Source organism: Mastacembelus armatus, chromosome 6 (genome assembly GCF_900324485.2).
Source record: "Mastacembelus armatus chromosome 6, fMasArm1.2, whole genome shotgun sequence".
NCBI classification, from domain to species: Eukaryota; Metazoa; Chordata; class Actinopteri; order Synbranchiformes; family Mastacembelidae; genus Mastacembelus; species Mastacembelus armatus.
In genome coordinates this window covers 10,930,491-10,947,071 of record NC_046638.1, presented here as the reverse complement: position 1 = coordinate 10,947,071, position 16,581 = coordinate 10,930,491, and the positions used below count along the sequence as shown (strand labels likewise).

The window sequence follows — 16,581 nt, the reverse complement described above, 5'->3', positions numbered from 1 at the left end:
CTACATGAAGGTTGATTGCTTTATTACTTTATTAATTACTTAATTAATTATTATCAATTTGTATAATTTAAATAATATTAAATGTAATAACTTTAATAAATGCTGTAACAATTTAATTTCCTCTTGGGGATTAATAAAGTACTTCTTGTTCTTCTTCTTCCTAGTTCTGTCTTTCCTCACCTTTCTTTCTTACCTTCATTGCCTTTCAACCAATTCTTATTCATCCTGTACTTTCTTATCTGTCTGTCTTTTTCTTCAGTGTCCCTCTTTTGAGTTCACTTGATAAAAAGCTTTGTTGATTGGTGTAACAACTGTCTAAAGCTCAATATTAAGAATACCAGAGAACTGGTGGTGGACTTTAGGAGGAGCAGGAAGACCCCAGTCCCTGTCTCCATCCTTGGAGACGAAGTAGAGATTGTGGACTCCTACAAATACCTTGGAGTCCACATTAACAACAAACTGGACTGGTCAAACAATACAGATGCACTCTTCAAGAAAGGACAGAGCAGACTGTTCTTCCTCAGGAGACTCTGTTCCTTTGACGTGTGCAACAAGCTACTGACTATCATCAAATACAACTAACAGGTTGGAGTATGTCCATCAACTGGACATTCTGAAGGCTGTGGCAGAGAGGAGGATGATGGACAAAATCAACTCCATACTGGACAATTCTGCCCACCCACTTCATGAGGATCTGTGGCGAACGGAAAGTTCATTCGGCCCCAGACTAATTCCTCCTAAAACCAAGACTGAGAGATTCAGGAAGTCTTTTGTGTCCACGGCCATAAGACTCTATAATTCCATAATATAAACAATAACACAGACACACACCACATACACACGCATGCATGCACGCACACACATACACGCACATGCACACACACATACACACTCCAACTCTCAAAAACAAATTACTTTACTTTTCTACATACACGTTGATTGCTTTATTAATTACTTTATTAATTACTTAATCAATTTGTATAATTTAAATAATATTACATTTAATAACTTTAGTAACTGCTGTAACAATTTAATTTCCCCTTGAGGATTAATAAAGTACGTCTTCTTCTTCTTTTCATGCTTACTTCCTGCCTTTTTTCTTTACTTTCAACTTCATTTTCCTTCCTTTTCGTTCAACTTCTTCTACTTGGTCAACTTCTTTGCTTCCTTGGCACTTTTTTCTTTCCTCACCTTTCTTTCTTACTTTCCTTGCCTTTCAACCCTTTCTTACTCATCCTGTACTTTCTTCTTTGTCTGTCTTTTTGTTCAGTGCCTCTCTTTTCATGCTTACTTCCTGCCTTTTTTCTTTACTTTCAACTTCATTTTCCTTCCTTTTCGTTCAACTTCTTCTACTTTGTCAACTTCTTTGCTTCCTTGGCACTTTTTTCTTTCATCACCTTTCTTTCTTACTTTCATTGCCTTTCAACCCTTTCTTACTCATCCTGTACTTTCTTCTTTGTCTGTCTTTTTTTTCAGTTCCTCTCTTTTCATGCTTACTTCTTGCCTTTTTTCTTTACTTTCAACTTCATTTTCCTTCCTTTTATTTCAACTTCTTCTACTTTGTCAACTTCTTTACTTCCTTGGCACTTTTTTCTTTCGTCTGCTTTTTTGACTTCAAATTACTCCTCGTATTTTTCGTCAGCGTATCAGCTCTCCCACGTAATTTCTTCCGAAATTACCTTTTCTAGTTTATCTCTGAAATTCTTTTAAATGGACGATTCACAGTTACCATAGTAACCCTGGTACGTCCAATAAACGTGCTCGTCCGTTTGTAAAGCTGTCCGTAGTGAAACAAGTCTCTTTTTTATTTGCTCAGCCGTCAACAAAAACGATTCGAAAATTAGTTTAGGATAAGCGTGAAAGAAGTTTTCGAGAAGTTTTAAAATTCATATTATCTGCTTGAGTTTTAATCGGCAACGTTGGACGAACTATTAGTGTTAAACTGAGACACGTAGCGTTAATCGGCGGCGTTAACGCGTCTCTCTTTCTGTTTTTTCGCAAGGGTTCACCTCTGCACTCGTCTCAGATAAGTAGAACAACCTGTTCTTGATCGAAATAATAAATAATGGACGCGGTTATACAGTTCACAAGCCAAAGTCAAGGGCGAGACCGTATCTTCAGGTGACTTTTAGTATTTGTGACTTGGGTTGCTGGTTTGTTTTATTAGAAGAAACGTGAAATGACTAGCTAGGTCAACGTGGAGCAAAGGCAACATGCGTGAGTTCTTGATTTGGTGTTTAACTTTGTCTCTTAACCTTTTTCTGTCTTCCGTATTACAGAACAACCCAATACGCTTGTGCCCTGGCCGCATATTTCCTCAGAAACACGTCGAAAAGAAAGGACCTTGTGGCAAAACTTAAAAGTCTGGAAGTCAACATGAGTGCTGGACGAAAATGTGAGTAAAACTGTGAAGTGAAGGACGGATCACTCAGCAGCTCAACAGAAATATGTCGGCTACCTTCATTAAGCAAATTTCTTAAATACTGATTAAATATCAAGTTGCAAAGATCATCATATTTGATCTGATTAAACCTTTAATTACTACTTTTGGCATTACTCTACAGCTGCCTCTTATTTCCCAGACCCCAAACTGACATATTTTAATAAGTTGTATTGTTTAATCAAATATCCGAAAAATATTTATAGAATAGAAAAAGAAAATACGGGCAAGTATTGTTGCTTGATAAATGACTATTAATCCAGCATGAAAATTGATAATTTATTGTCAGTCACTAATAATTTCACATGTAGTTTCAGTTTTTAAAACCTACATTCACCGTTTGCTCTACTAGTTTTCCTGTTTTCTCCTTTCCTACTATTTGTAAAGATTGTTCTAAGCTACAATAGTGAGTTCCATTGAAGTTATTTTATTTATCCTTATATATTTTAACATTTTTATAGATTTGCATGCACAAATAGAGTGAAATATCCCATCCCTCTATTGCCTAATACATAATATCTCTGTGGTCTGCTGCATAATGTTAATAAGAATCTGAAATAAAGTGGTTCTTTCTGAAGTGACTCTGGCTGATTCCGCCACTGTCTCTTAGCTCTCAATCCAGTCTCAATGCTCTTTCTCTATGAACACCTGACATCTCATCTGCACTATTGGCTAGCCACTCTTTAAGGATCACCAGATAGGAACTGAATCTCAGCTTAAGTTCTTTGACCTTTTATACTTTCCATTAAGTCCAGTCCTTTGTCAGTTAATCAGTCATCACAAGTGTCTCATAAAAACCTTTGAGACTGACACTTTTATTAAAGGAAACATTTTAATGAAATCATTAAGTATAGTTTATTTAATAAAATAAAAAGGTATAGTATAAAAGTAGTTAAAATGTCTTGTTCCAGACATTGAAATGCCAGTTATACTTAAGTGCCATTGAACATTTATTGTTAAAATACATAAATCTTCCTCTGCCAATTTAAAAATGTACAACAATTACATATTGTGTTGCAGTCGGTTCTTATGCTCAAGTAAATCAAGAAAATGTTGTACACTCTTGTGTCCAGGCAAATGTTTATGCAAAACTGTGCATCAGCTATCCATATGAGACATGTATTGATGGATGTTTATAAAAAATGCTTATGCTCTGTTTATTCTCTGCATTAGAAATTGCCCTTACAATTTTCCAAGTTGACAATTTTGCATTCTCTTCATCTGTCTTGTCTTTAGCCCACGGGCTTAGACCTTGTTCATGGCTGTGTCACTGTCTTGAAATCTGAAACATTTTCTTTTAGCCCAAGCTGAGTTAGATACTGTGTGGGTGACTGCGCTGTGTGTTGACATGTTGACCTGCACCAGCTGTGTCTATGACTCTGAAACTGGCCTAGATAGCTCATAGATGGGTTTACTTCACAGCCTGTTGAGAATTTTGTAACTTTTTGAACTTTGACACTTTGTGGTTTTGATGTGAATATGAACTTTTTAGAGAATGACTTGACACAAGCTCCACATGGATCTGAAGGATAAGGCACGACCTTAGAGCAGGGTCAGGCAATAAAGTGCCTGTCCCTCTTCATACTATTGTCCTGGAGCTGTATCAGGGATAAAGCTGAGCCAAATAGAACTAGACCAGGTTCTGCTGGGTGTACCGACCAATTGTCTCCTCTCTGCATTAGAGCTGCAGGCATGGGGGTTTAATGTCTGTAAGCTGGTCTGCCTGGGTATAGGAGATGTGCAGGTCTGACAATTTAAAAATGGACTTTTTTACAATATTTGATTTACTTGTAGGCAATAAAAATAACATGTATGCAAGGAAGAGCCTCAGCCAACATTAGTAGTTGTAGTATGTAAACACACAGAGTAAATAGAGTCCATGAGTACTTTCCTTCAGAGGGACACATATAATAATACTGTTAAATGTTGCTTAACTGTATTCTGCTGTCCATAGAGGACTGCTAGAATGAAATGTTGACCTGACATTTCAAATTAAATTGATTGCTGCTCTAATTCGCTTTCTTTCTTCCTCCTTTGTCAGTGTTCAGGCTGGGAAACACAGTAAATTCCATTGAGGCTGCTAGGCGAACCATGCAACTCTCTGACCGAGCGCTGTGTCTGTGCCTCACTGCGGCTAACATCAACCGTGCCCTCTACTTTTTCTGTGACAATTTACTTTGGGCCAGGAGTGTCGGTCTTATCCGCACTATCGACAAGGAACATTGGAGCCTAAATGCCTCTCGCTTCTACTTCCTCTCACTAGTTATGAATCTGACCAGAGATGTTTATGTAGTCTCCCAGTTAATGTTGCATATAGCAAGAGATAAACACTTTAGACAGAAAATGGCTCAGCATCTCAATGAGAGTCCCGAGATAGCTGAAGCTGTCATTCCTCAGATGGATGCGTTTCTCTTCCTGCTGTTGGAGAGCCTGAAAACACATCCAGCTGTTGCCTTGGACATGGTCAAGAACGTTTGCGATCTTTTCATTCCATTAGACAGGTTGGGTATACACCAGTCAAATGCAGGTGTGGTGGGATTTTGTGGCCTAATATCATCACTGATTGGTATTGTAACCCTTGCACAGCCCAAGTTAAGAATGAAACCATGACCAGGGTGTAGGTAAACCTTTCTGATTAACTACTGAGAAAGAAGTTAATAATACCAGGTTTTGGAGTGATTTTTGCTGGAGCCATAATGGTGGACTGATGTGAGATTAGGCAACACATCATAGGCACATTGTCGATACGTCATTAGAATGGCATTTATGTTTCGTAACAAACATAGAGCCATCAATAACTGAAGGGCTTGCACATTGATGGAATGACTGGATTTGATGATTTTGCAAGATTATTGAGGAAGTTTAAAACACTGTTTTTAAAAAGGGAGCAAATCAAGTTTGTTATAATATACATTTCTCTCAGTTTAAAAGAGCCAAAGCTAAACTGTGCATTCCTGTTCTATCTGCAGCACCAGCAATTTTGAGACTACTGCACCTACTGATGCAAATTTGTGCATTTTCTTTTGCATCTGTCTTTTTAGAATAACTTGATGCTAAGGTGGTGTTGACCCCACTGTGTTTCTCTGGTCTGTTTTTGAGATAAAATGCTGCTCAATGTTTTACCTTTTAGATTCAAGTGATGAATAAGCTGGTTCTTAGCCAAAAGCACTTTTAGAGTGAAAAAGCTGTTTAGATTATACTGTGTCCATCGAAAATAAATATGTATAGAAATTATACCAAAGAAAAAATTAAACTATTCAAATTATTGTACTATTTTTAAGAAGAGACATTTACATAATTTGTTTAAAATTACATTCTTAATATATTATGTAAGAATTGTGTGCATGTGTAGACCTTTTTGACACAGACAGTACGAAGTGTACAAGGTGTACACAGTAGAAAATACCTCTAATCAGTAATATGGTAGCGTTGTTGTCATTCCAATGGCTAAATGTTTTCACTGTCACATTTGGTTGGAAGGTAATAAAACACTGTATAATCAACAGAAACTTCAAAATTGTTATTATTTTAATTATACAGTTTCATTTTAATGATGTTCAGTCAGCACTAACTCTTTGAAAGAGAAATAGTGACACTGCCCAGATGGGGAAACATGACACCATGTTGAATTGAAAAGAGCTTTATTTTTCAATTTTACTGAGACATCAATACAGTTTTTTTTCTGAAGGCTTTTCTGAAGAGGATGACCTTGTGATAAAGTATCCACCATCAAAAATTGCAAAAATATATTCCATTTCCCCTTGACCACACTGAGTTTTGATGTAAAAAGAAAGAACAGACTAAGCAAAGATGAATCCCATAAAAGAGCAAACACAAAATGCAATAAATAAATTTGTTCTCCTGGGTACATCAATTGCAGTGATTTATATTTGACAAAATGTTTCATTTGAGTTTCACATTTAAATTGAGGCATTGTTTTTCCAGCACGATGAAACTAATTAAATGCATCTGTATGACATAAGTGGAAACTATTAACAGAGCTGAAAGTAAAAAACTAGCTCTAAGCCATTCTTTCAAATTTGCATTTGCAAATTGCAAAGAGTGGATGCAGTTTAATAGGTGCCCTAGAAAGCCTTGCATTTTTATTTATTGATTTAAAAATATCAGTACCAATAAACTTTGTCATTGACAAGGCATTTGATATCAACTTAATTGAAAAGTGATTAACAAAGCACTTTTTGAGCAGTGACGACTGTGAAACAGTGTTTAAATACTGCTGGCCCTAGTTTTTTCCTTTTTTTTCTGTCCAAATACTAAAGAGAGTTACATGCAGAGTGGATCTGCTTTCTGAATGAAAAGGCAACTTCAGTAGTTAGCTCCTACAACAGTGGAAAACAAACAAACAAACATTAGGTTTAGCACTTGGGGAGACCCCATTGTCACAGGACTGGTTTCCCAAAAACATACTTAAATGGATGATACTGTTGTCTTTGTTCATCCTATGATGAACCTGAATTTTTTTTTTTTTTGCAGTTTCTTTGATTACAATTGATCACTATTAATTTTGTGGTAAATTGGAAGCCCTTAACATGAAATAGTTGTGTAAATTTGTCATCTTTTTATGTTGCCAGTATTAAAAATACGTTCTAGTACCTTTATGTTTTCAATGGAAAAAATGTGAAACAAATAACTTTGTATATCTATAAAAAGCCCTTGTCTTTAATACAAATGATCCATGCCTCACTAATTTCCAATTCTAGTACCAGAACAAAATACACAAGTGTTTTCAGTCATTTTGACTGTCCAGATGTTTTTCTCTCTGTTGGGTGGAGCTCTGTAGCACATTTGCTAAGCTCATCAAAATGCATATAGACTAATAAATCACAAAAAATCTGGTCCTGAGAAAAGATCTAAACAGCCAGAATAATGAAAACATTTCTGTCGGCGTACCAGAGCTTTAAGAATCCAAGATAGCATTGATGAGATTTACTTTTCAAATCTTGTAAACATTTTCTGGGCTTACAATTACCATTTCTCTAATAGTCAGTGCTAATAAATATTCCTTTCTTGAAAACTTCCATATGTGCCAAGACAAAGCAATTGTTGCTAGTCTGAAATCCTTCAAATACAGAATGCAGAATGGAGAAACACATCAAAGTGCAAAAGAGCGGCTTAATATGTGACAAGTAGCCCATTGAGTGTTTGCAGAAGCGAAGCACATTATTTTCTATAGATTCCTGTAGAAATTCTTAATTTTGATAGTGGTGCTTCATGAAGTTGGACAGTAAATGAACTTCCTTGACAGTTGGTGACTATCTGACAGATTATAAAACAACAAACAAGTGAAGCTAAAACACAAAAGGCTTAAGATGTACAGGGGAAAAAAAAGAACAACACTGTTGCACAACAACTGTGCAGCAATTGAGCTTCCCTTCAAACTAAAAGACATTTACAGAAACACTTTGTAAATTTAAATCAAGGACAGGTTCACCAGAATGTTGGAAATGTCTGACATACATGTTAAGGCAAATATTAGCTTTCTTCCATTTTAAGCCATCATTAAGACAACAGTTGTGATACAGCTACATTGATGCAGATGATAACACTGAAATCTGATAATTATTTCCTACTTCAGGCCACAGCTAATTAAGGTGACAGAATTACAGGCTGAGGTTATTCAGTATGTACCTGCTTTGGAACAAATAATTCCAAAATGTCTAAGGTGAACCCTTCAAGCAGCCCCAACATTATATCCAAATCAACCCAAGTGGTTTAAACTGAGTGACTTTTTACCATCGTTCACATAAAATCACACAGTGCAATTTGTTAAAGGCTTCTCTCTCACATTCAGCAGAATAACATCAGTGTAACACACTGAATTCAGTTACTTGTTTCAGTTCATTTCCTTATTAAACGTCAAACAAAATCATAGTAAATCAGAATGTGTGGCCATAAAGATTGCCAAGATAATTACTCTGTAAGCTTTTAAAATTATATGTAAAGTGAAAAGTTTCAGTTGATAATGTTATTCATTACATGGTGAAAAGGCAGATTGTGGTACTGTAGGCTACATATCGTTTGCGCTAAATGTGCACAAGCACTATCTTGAAACCAGCACGACTGTATTGTGATCAGAAGTAGAAATGAAACAGGACGTTGACAGAAAAAATTCCTTATAATTAAAGTCCAAAAACTGGTTGTAACCACAGTGTCAGGATGAGAACACGGAATAGTACATTTTGAAATACAACATAGCATATTGTGGTTTTGTAATCATTTTAATGATATACTTCAATAAACCTTTGTAGGGCCATAGTCCTGCTGAAATATACTGTAGGCTGTGTGTAGTTGATACAGTTTGAGCTGAATGAACTTGTCAGTGTGAATGGACTGAAGAGACAGACACTGTTCATAGCACGACTATGTTAGTGTCATTATGTAATCTTATTATAACTAATGAAAAATTCACGTGACTGAAGGTGTTAACAAATAAACAAATTTCTGTTTGTTAAATATAGATTTTCATAGCATTTGTTTCCCCCTTAAGACTGATTGTACCATTAATTTAATACTTTGTATAAATCCACACTTTTAACAGTTGACAAAATAAAGGCTAGAATAAAAATGCAATTAGGCAGGAGGATCTGTTTTGCAATTCAGGAAAATGGATTTGGCTTTCATTGTGTCATCTGAATATTTTACAGCAGAACAACATCCAGCCATTACAGCAATAATAGATGAAAACCATAGTGTTAAAGGGCAACATTTGATCACGAGCCAGTGGTCTCAGCCCACTTCTGAAAAGGGACATTGCTCCATGATTACATTAACACTTGGAGAAGTAAAGTGAGTAGTGTCTCAGCGACTCCAGGACCCAGCTGGACAGTCTTTGGATCCATTAGGAATCTTTTGGTCCAGTCATAATACACCCTTCCAAGGGCAGGGGCCTGTACTAAGAGAGTTTCTGTGCTCTGTCATAATCTGTAATCAGGCCTTTGATATGCGATAGTTTCTGATGGAGGTACTCGCATCGCTTCTTCTCTTCCCGATACCCAGGAAACTTCTTTAAAAACAAAAAAAAAGGGTCACCAGTGAATCTTAAGTAACTTTTCATTAAAATCCAAAATGTTGGGTGTCATGCAAGAACATTTCATATTCCTGTCATAAACTAATTCCAGGAGGTTTGCTTGAGTGTTTCTAATTGAGTCAGCGAACCCTCTTAACTGCACAAACGTGCTATAAATTGCTTATTTCCACCTGATGAATGTCACCTGTTCATCAGTACCTGCTCATTTCGGAGATTTGGTCATTAGCATAGTTTTATGAGTCAAACTTTCCCCTCCATTTATGGGAAGAGCTCAATCACAAAAATGTGACAACTTGACAAATATAGCTGTCTCAGTAGTCTAGTGATTATGGGGTTTTACAATACTACAGCTGTCAAAGCTGTGCCACTGAATAAAGATGAGATGGACTGACCAGACCTTTGCCAAATGTATTGCTAAAGCAAAACAGTCTGTGATCAACATGGAAGGTGGACCAGAGAACATAAAGGATAATAAATGTGAAGCACAATTTTCTGAGGAGCTCATATGTCATCATATATATCACTTAAGGATGAATATATTCAAAAGAGTGTTTCCTGCATGAGCCCCAGCATACAGTGTTTGAAGTGTGAAATAAAATGAAAGAAATTTAATTCATTTTTACTTTCTTATACTTGCGGTACTTTTGTAGTATTTGGTCCTCCATTAGCTGAAAAGACAACAAGAGAAAATTGTTAGTGTCATGTGTCTGATCTGTTTTCTGTGTGGTGTTTTAGTAGAAACAGAGCAGCCAGTAGGTTCCTAGTGCAGACCGTACCTTGTATTCCTGTGTTCCCGGGGAGAGTGTGTTGATCTTTGAGCCCAACTGAACAAAAATCTCAGTGATAGCTCCAATGCGGTCATGAAGAGCTCTGTATTCATCATATTCAGCACTGAAATCGTCCTTATACTGCTGACGCTGCTCTAGTGCCTTTATGGTGCTGTATTTTCTGAGAAAATAAAATATAAGTGGTTATTTAAAAGCAGGCATGACTTCTAGAAGCCAAGTTGTTTCCCAGTCCTTCCAGTAGATGGCACTGCAGACTGGTGGCGCAAGAGACCTGACACGTCACTGATTTAACAGCATGATGTGTTGACCAGATGTATAAATGTAAGACACAGAGTCGTTTGTTTTCGAAGTCATTCTCAGTGAAGCTTTGTGACAGGTCATTTTGGATATGTGTTTTACCTTCTTCTACTTATGTGAATGTTTAGAAGCTGAAACTAACCGTTGAGGACCAAGTCAACAGTGAGACCCTGAAACCTAAACTCCTCTGTAACAGATGGTATCAGAAATAGCTTATGGAAACCCAATGGTGTTGTTATTCCTGAATCATAAGTAGAACATGACATGTACTTAATCTTACATTAAATAGTCAGGCAGTTCCACTCCTGAAGTTCTGTTGACAGGTGTTTTCTGTCTGTTATGGTCTGCAGATAGGAAAAACACACACATTGGAAAAAAAGGTTAAAGCAATCAGCCCATGCAAATGCGATAATGTGCCCATCATATCAAGGCTGATGGAAGCACGTATCACTGTCTCTGATAAGAGATGTGATCCAAGGCAAGCAGTGACGTGAGCAGCCCTGAGTGGGACGCAGCACTGCCTGCTGACTCGCTCGACCGTAGGTCACCCAGCTGTCCCACAGTCAATCATCAACAGAATAGAGCAGTGAGTGACAAATGGAGGGTGGAGAAAGTCCTTACAGTGCTCAATGCACTCTAAAATATATGAATTACTTTCCACCAGCAACTATAACTCAACCCTGAGGTCGTTTCCTTTTTGATATATAAAAATTAACAATCTTCATGCTGCACAAAGTTATACACAAACAGAACAACGGTATGAAGTGTGACATTGAAACGTTGAAGAGCGGACAGTTTATAGTTTTATTGTCCCTTACCTTTGAGATTTTCTTGATTCTGTTTGAGGTCTGGACTGGTCTCTATCCAGTCTGGTTTTAAACGTTCTTGTTCCTTGTCTTTGTGCTTTTTGGACTTCTTCTTTTTATGTTGGCCATTGGTGAACTGTTGGTCAGTGCAAATGGAGGTTTCAGTGTGTGAGGGCTTAGGGCTGGGCGCAGTAGGAGCTGGCTCTGTCCTCTCCAGTTTTGGAATAGCAGATGACCCGCTGAGTTTATGTGGTGAGTACAGGCCATTTGTGCTCCCTTGGAGATGACTGTTGATTTTGTCAAACTCCATTCTGATCTGTACACTAGAGTTTCCATGACTAGAGGAGCTACAAGCCCCATTGGTGCCATAGTCTCCATGAGAGGGTGACTGCAGACGCAAACACTGGTCTAAGGGTCTTTGCTTTTTGGGGGTCAGACAGTTGGATGTGTCTGAGGGCAATGGGCGTTTCTAGAAGAAAAGAGAGAGTACAGTGACTGACATTTTGGACATTTTACTGCAAGTTGCATAAGATGTGCTAAAATTTCTGATATCGTGTGCATAAACATTTATTTAAAAGAAATAGTTTGATTTTCCTTAAAATAGGTGTTTACTTTCTTGCTTTGTCTTAGGATATGGACTGAAATTGGGAAACAGATAGTCTTGTTTTGACCAAAAGTAAAAAAAAAAAAAAAAAAAATCAACCTAGCTGCACCTAGGAAGCTTACTAATTAAGTTGTATTGTGTTTGTGCAACAACAACAAAAACAGCTCCTTCCATTTTAGAGGAAGTGACAGCATGTTGAGTGCAGAACTTTAAAATATGCTATTCAGATCCTTCTACATATTTAATATAACATATACATGGGTGTTATCAGTCATCTCATCTCATTTTTGGCAAGAAATCAAATAATTGAATTTCCCAGAAATGTTGAACTACTTGTTTAGTTTCAGTTACAGCTGTTATTCTCAAGTAACTAACTTAATTACAGAAGGAAACAGAAGTATAAATCCAGTAATGTGCAAATCTGCAAATGAGGAAATCTATTCTCAGTTTTATAGGAAAGGAGAAGTAGGGGAAAATAGAATTCATTCAAGGTGAATAATTACCATGGGGAGATTCTTGGCAGGACTCAGTTGTGAAGGAGAGTCCCCTGGGGTTTTGTGGAATGAATGGTTGGACTGGGGACTCTTCAACTGGCTACTGTGAAGTGGCTGAAGTTTCCTGAAAGAAGATTAAGAATACAGTATCTTTAGTTGGACAGTAACGGCAAGATAAATACCCTGTAAAGCTAGATAAGGAATGGCCTCATGTAGGTCATATGGCATGCTTTAGCAGATGTATGAGCAAGTGGATGAACAATTATCATTTATTATGACACAGCGTCTAGAAAGAAATTTAGATAGCAGCTTTTCCTTAGAAGAAATAATCATTGACATCTTTATTTATATATAATGAAAGATTTTTGCATGTTTTGTTTTGTGCGTCTGTTGATACAATCCACAGGAGGCAACCACAAAGACTGAGCACAGTCCAGTGAGCAGAACAATAGCAGCAGATTTAACCAGGACCAAACCCTTTTCTCCATTAATCGGCTTCCTACAGCTCCTTCCTCAAAGAGACGCCACTACAAAAAGAATCCCCATCCCCCCTACCCCCCTCAGTCGATGCATGCCCTCATTCATATGGTCAGTGTCAGTGAACTTCAGAAGCATGAAACATTAACATTGGACAGTAAATGGCAGTAGGTTTGGAAGCCAAAATAAGGGATCTGTTCCAACAAATAAAAGAAGTAGAGGAAAGAAATCTGAAATCAGAATTTACAGGCTATCACAGTTTTATCACACTTGGCAAACAATTTGATGACTACAATTGCAAGCTTTTTACACTTAGCAGGGGTGATGAACAGAGGGGGTTGTGCAATCAGCCAACAAGACTTGCAGTTTTTCCAAAACAATCATGAAGCACATGGCCTGCATGTTTACTGGCAGGCAGAGAAAGCACACGAGGGGAGGAAGCTCACCCTGAAAGGTTGAGCCTTGTTACTCTGAACCCTTCCATGCTAATGCCATTTGGCAACACGGTGCAGGGAATATTTTCCTCTGCTTTGATGTGTCCATTAAGAGATTCATCAGTGCAGAGAAGTAGTCATTTAGAAGCGCTCCTTTCCACAGGATCACAGAAGACTTCTACATTCATTTAGTGGCCTTTCTCTATTAATGTCAGTACTGTCAAAGCACATCCATCCCTTAGTCTTTTCAGCATTATCTACCCAAACAGATCTCTCAAAGTCTTTAAAGAACTTTAAAGCAGTAGGTTGACAATTTGGGAAAGATGTTTAATCACCTTCTTGTGGTGAGTTAGATGAAAAGGGTGGATACCACTCTTATTTCTTCATGATAAATATAGGGTTGCAGTCTGCAGGTGATTAACCTAGTTTAGTAAAAAAAAAAAAAAAACTGGGAAAACTGGAAACAGAGAGACACCACTAGTGTTGCCCTGCCTGAAAGTAACAAAACACCTCTAAAATCAGTTTCTTTGTATGAATTCAACAAAGAACATATTAAATGTTAAATCAGTGGGATTTAGAGGTACTGTTTCCCTCTGTTTCCAGTCTCAAAGCTAATCTAAGTTAACTCGCTGCTGTGAGCAGCTTTATATTGAAGTATCAGTTTAACTGACAGTGAATGTATGTCTTAAAATGTTGAAATGTTGCTTTAGAAAAGTAAACAGGACATTTTTGTTATGCACATGTTGCTGTATTATAGCTGATTTTATACCCACCTGATCAGGAGCCTGTGAATGAGTTGCTTTTCCTCCTCTAGATATCCAGGCCAGTCTCTCTGGATGTGTCTGTAGTGTTCATCCTTCAGGGAATAGCTGTGGTCTTTAGGGTTCAGTTTACCAACCTGAAACAGCACAGAACAAAATGTCCATAAGTCAGCAGAAAGAGGACAGAACACAACAGGAAAACAGGCCACCTGAGGTCATAAAAGTACCAAAACTGTGTTAACCTGCTCGTAACACCGCCTTATATCTAAATAAAGCTAGACCTTTTAGTGACACAGTGGATCTATGTTGTTTTTGTGGAAAATGACTTAGCCCTGCCTTTATGCAGCCTAACTCTGTTTATACAAATCTACCCAAACCAACCACTTTCAGTTCTGAAAAGTAATCAGATCCCAACTGGCGACACCCCACCCCTCTCCTGTCAAAACAGAATATTCTCCTCCAAAGATAATTAAAGCACAGCCCTAATTACAGCAACCAGCAGCAGCACAGTCTCCACTTGATGACTGCAGTGGGACACTCAAACATTGTGAACACAGGAAATATGCCTGAAATAAACTTACTGACATCACATTTTTAGAGCAGCGTTTTTAGCTGCACAGCAGTAGTTTGTTCATTAGCAAAATAGCAAGTTAGGGACTTATTTATGCTTTTTGTTTTGATCCTTGACCTGATTTCACATGACACTAAAAGCAGCTAAATTTGCATTTACCATATTTAAAATTTTTTTTCTTTTACTTGTTCCATCTTGTTTTATCATTAGTTGATGTGTCAGTGTGTTTACCTAGCAATGTGCCAGATGTCTCACCTCATCTAGTACTGAGGTCAAGTCAGCCTTGTCCTTTGGACTAGCCCGCTCCCTCTCCAGCCACAGGAGCAGCTCAGGTTTCTTGTATGGCTTTAAGGCTAGGAGATGAATGATGCGATCCCTCAAAGGTCGGTGAGCCACAGGGCTAGGAACCAAGCTCCTCTTGTTGCTGGGGGAGTGCTTGTTGCTGCTATCTGAGCCTGATATCAGACCCTGCTTCCTCTGGACCTTCACACACTTACCTAAGATCAAAAAAAGGGACACACAGCAGTTTCACCATGAGTCTTGTGTGAAATAAGGGCCCACTTCTATGAGAATTACTGTTGAGAGGCAAAGCTGTAATCGAAAGCCGTATTTGAATGGCCATACCGTTGCTACTCTACACAAAACTGAAGAGTTTATAACTCATCTGACAATAGGATTCACATACATTGAGAGTATCCTAAAATAACACAGTCAACATATAATTCCTCTTCCAGTCCTTGGGACAATTATACAAATCACACCCTGTTTTTGAAAGACAGGCCTAGACACGAGAGGTAACCTAATACATTTTATCCTCATTACATATCTCAGATGTCATATGCTGTGGTTTATGCAAATGTGATACACGCAATATGTGCAGCACTTTAAGCACGCTCTGAAAAATTAATTTAGAGCACGTTGAAGATGGTACAGTACTCATGCATAGAGACCTGACAGTAGGTTTAGCCTGCTGCTGAGTAAGTAGAGGAGCAGGGAAACTAAAGCAACTAAGACAGAGAAACCCTTTCTTCCCGTTGCAGAACTAATTCATTTGGACCTCAGCAGGTAGTGCTTATAGATATCTGCAGACTGTAATCTCATTACAACTTTAAGCCATACTCGGAGGTTGCTTTAGGTCGAAGACCAACAGCAATGTAATAGACTTGATATATAGTATGTATACAGGACATTTTACATCACAGTAATTCTGTAAAAAACTGTACATATATGTTTTGGCAATTTAGAGTGTTTGCAAGACTTGAAGGACTTGCAAAATGCAATAGTCTTGCAGGAACTTGTTTTCACATCTACCCTGGATAAGCTCATGAAGGTTTTTGACAAATATCCCTCCTGCACTGAAATAACCTGTATTGCCACATTACAAACAAGCAGCAACTAGAACACCTTTTTGGCAGTTATAAATGCAATCAGCTTGAGGGAGACTCTAAAAGTAACTTTTGTGGAAATATGCTTCCCTGCGATGAGAGTGATGTCTTAACTGGTTTTACAGTTGTGTGAGTGTAATTATGGGCAATGACTAGATTAAAAATATGAACTCTATCTGTATTACACAGGAAAATTTTCAAAAGCAACTCCTGCTCCATGTGTGCACGCATTTCATTCGCCTATTTGTCAGTGCCTTTTTTTAGTTGGGTGCAACTGAACTTTTAAATCTTACACTCTCAAATCCAAATTGTGGACATTTTTCTACTCAGCAACCTATAATTTTAAGTTGGTATATGGATTTTTCTTCCGGATGAGTATAGCATTACTGTACCATAAAAAGTCAGCCAGTCACCACAAAACAACTGTATGCACTCCACTGCATTCAGCACATACAGGGATCCATAAGCCATTTTCT

At 37.7% G+C, this 16,581-nt stretch overlaps 2 protein-coding genes across 2 annotated transcripts in view; one reads left to right on the top strand and one right to left on the bottom strand.

The window, feature by feature from the left end:
* Positions 1 to 1,562: 1,562 nt before the first annotated feature.
* Positions 1,563 to 6,308, top strand: pex11a (peroxisomal biogenesis factor 11 alpha). The gene is made up of 3 exons (XM_026311402.2): positions 1,563 to 2,121; positions 2,280 to 2,395; positions 4,482 to 6,308. The coding sequence occupies exons 1-3, from the start codon at positions 2,066 to 2,068 to the stop codon at positions 5,048 to 5,050; spliced, it is 741 nt and encodes a 246-aa protein (XP_026167187.1). The 5' UTR covers positions 1,563 to 2,065; the 3' UTR covers positions 5,051 to 6,308.
* The window catches only part of LOC113132942 (RNA polymerase II elongation factor ELL), a 25,071-nt gene continuing 14,554 nt past the window's right edge, over positions 6,065 to 16,581 (bottom strand). Inside the window, exons 5-12 of the mRNA XM_026311400.1 lie at positions 14,976 to 15,217; positions 14,162 to 14,286; positions 12,487 to 12,601; positions 11,392 to 11,848; positions 10,854 to 10,917; positions 10,265 to 10,436; positions 10,112 to 10,156; positions 6,065 to 9,464 (exon numbers count right to left, since the gene is read on the bottom strand). Coding sequence (XP_026167185.1) covers positions 9,354 to 9,464; positions 10,112 to 10,156; positions 10,265 to 10,436; positions 10,854 to 10,917; positions 11,392 to 11,848; positions 12,487 to 12,601; positions 14,162 to 14,286; positions 14,976 to 15,217 — 1,331 coding nt within the window. The 3' untranslated portion in view covers positions 6,065 to 9,353. The remainder of the gene's footprint in view (positions 9,465 to 10,111; positions 10,157 to 10,264; positions 10,437 to 10,853; positions 10,918 to 11,391; positions 11,849 to 12,486; positions 12,602 to 14,161; positions 14,287 to 14,975; positions 15,218 to 16,581) is intronic.

Excerpts from the sequence above, each read along its gene's own strand:
- pex11a (XM_026311402.2), top strand. The coding sequence starts at position 2,066 with ATGGACGCGGTTATACAGTTCACAAGCCAAAGTCAAGGGCGAGACCGT. Across the intron at positions 2,122-2,279 it reads GGGCGAGACCGTATCTTCAG|AACAACCCAATACGCTTGTG; the intron begins GTGACTTTTAGT and ends TCCGTATTACAG. Across the intron at positions 2,396-4,481 it reads CATGAGTGCTGGACGAAAAT|TGTTCAGGCTGGGAAACACA; the intron begins GTGAGTAAAACT and ends CTCCTTTGTCAG.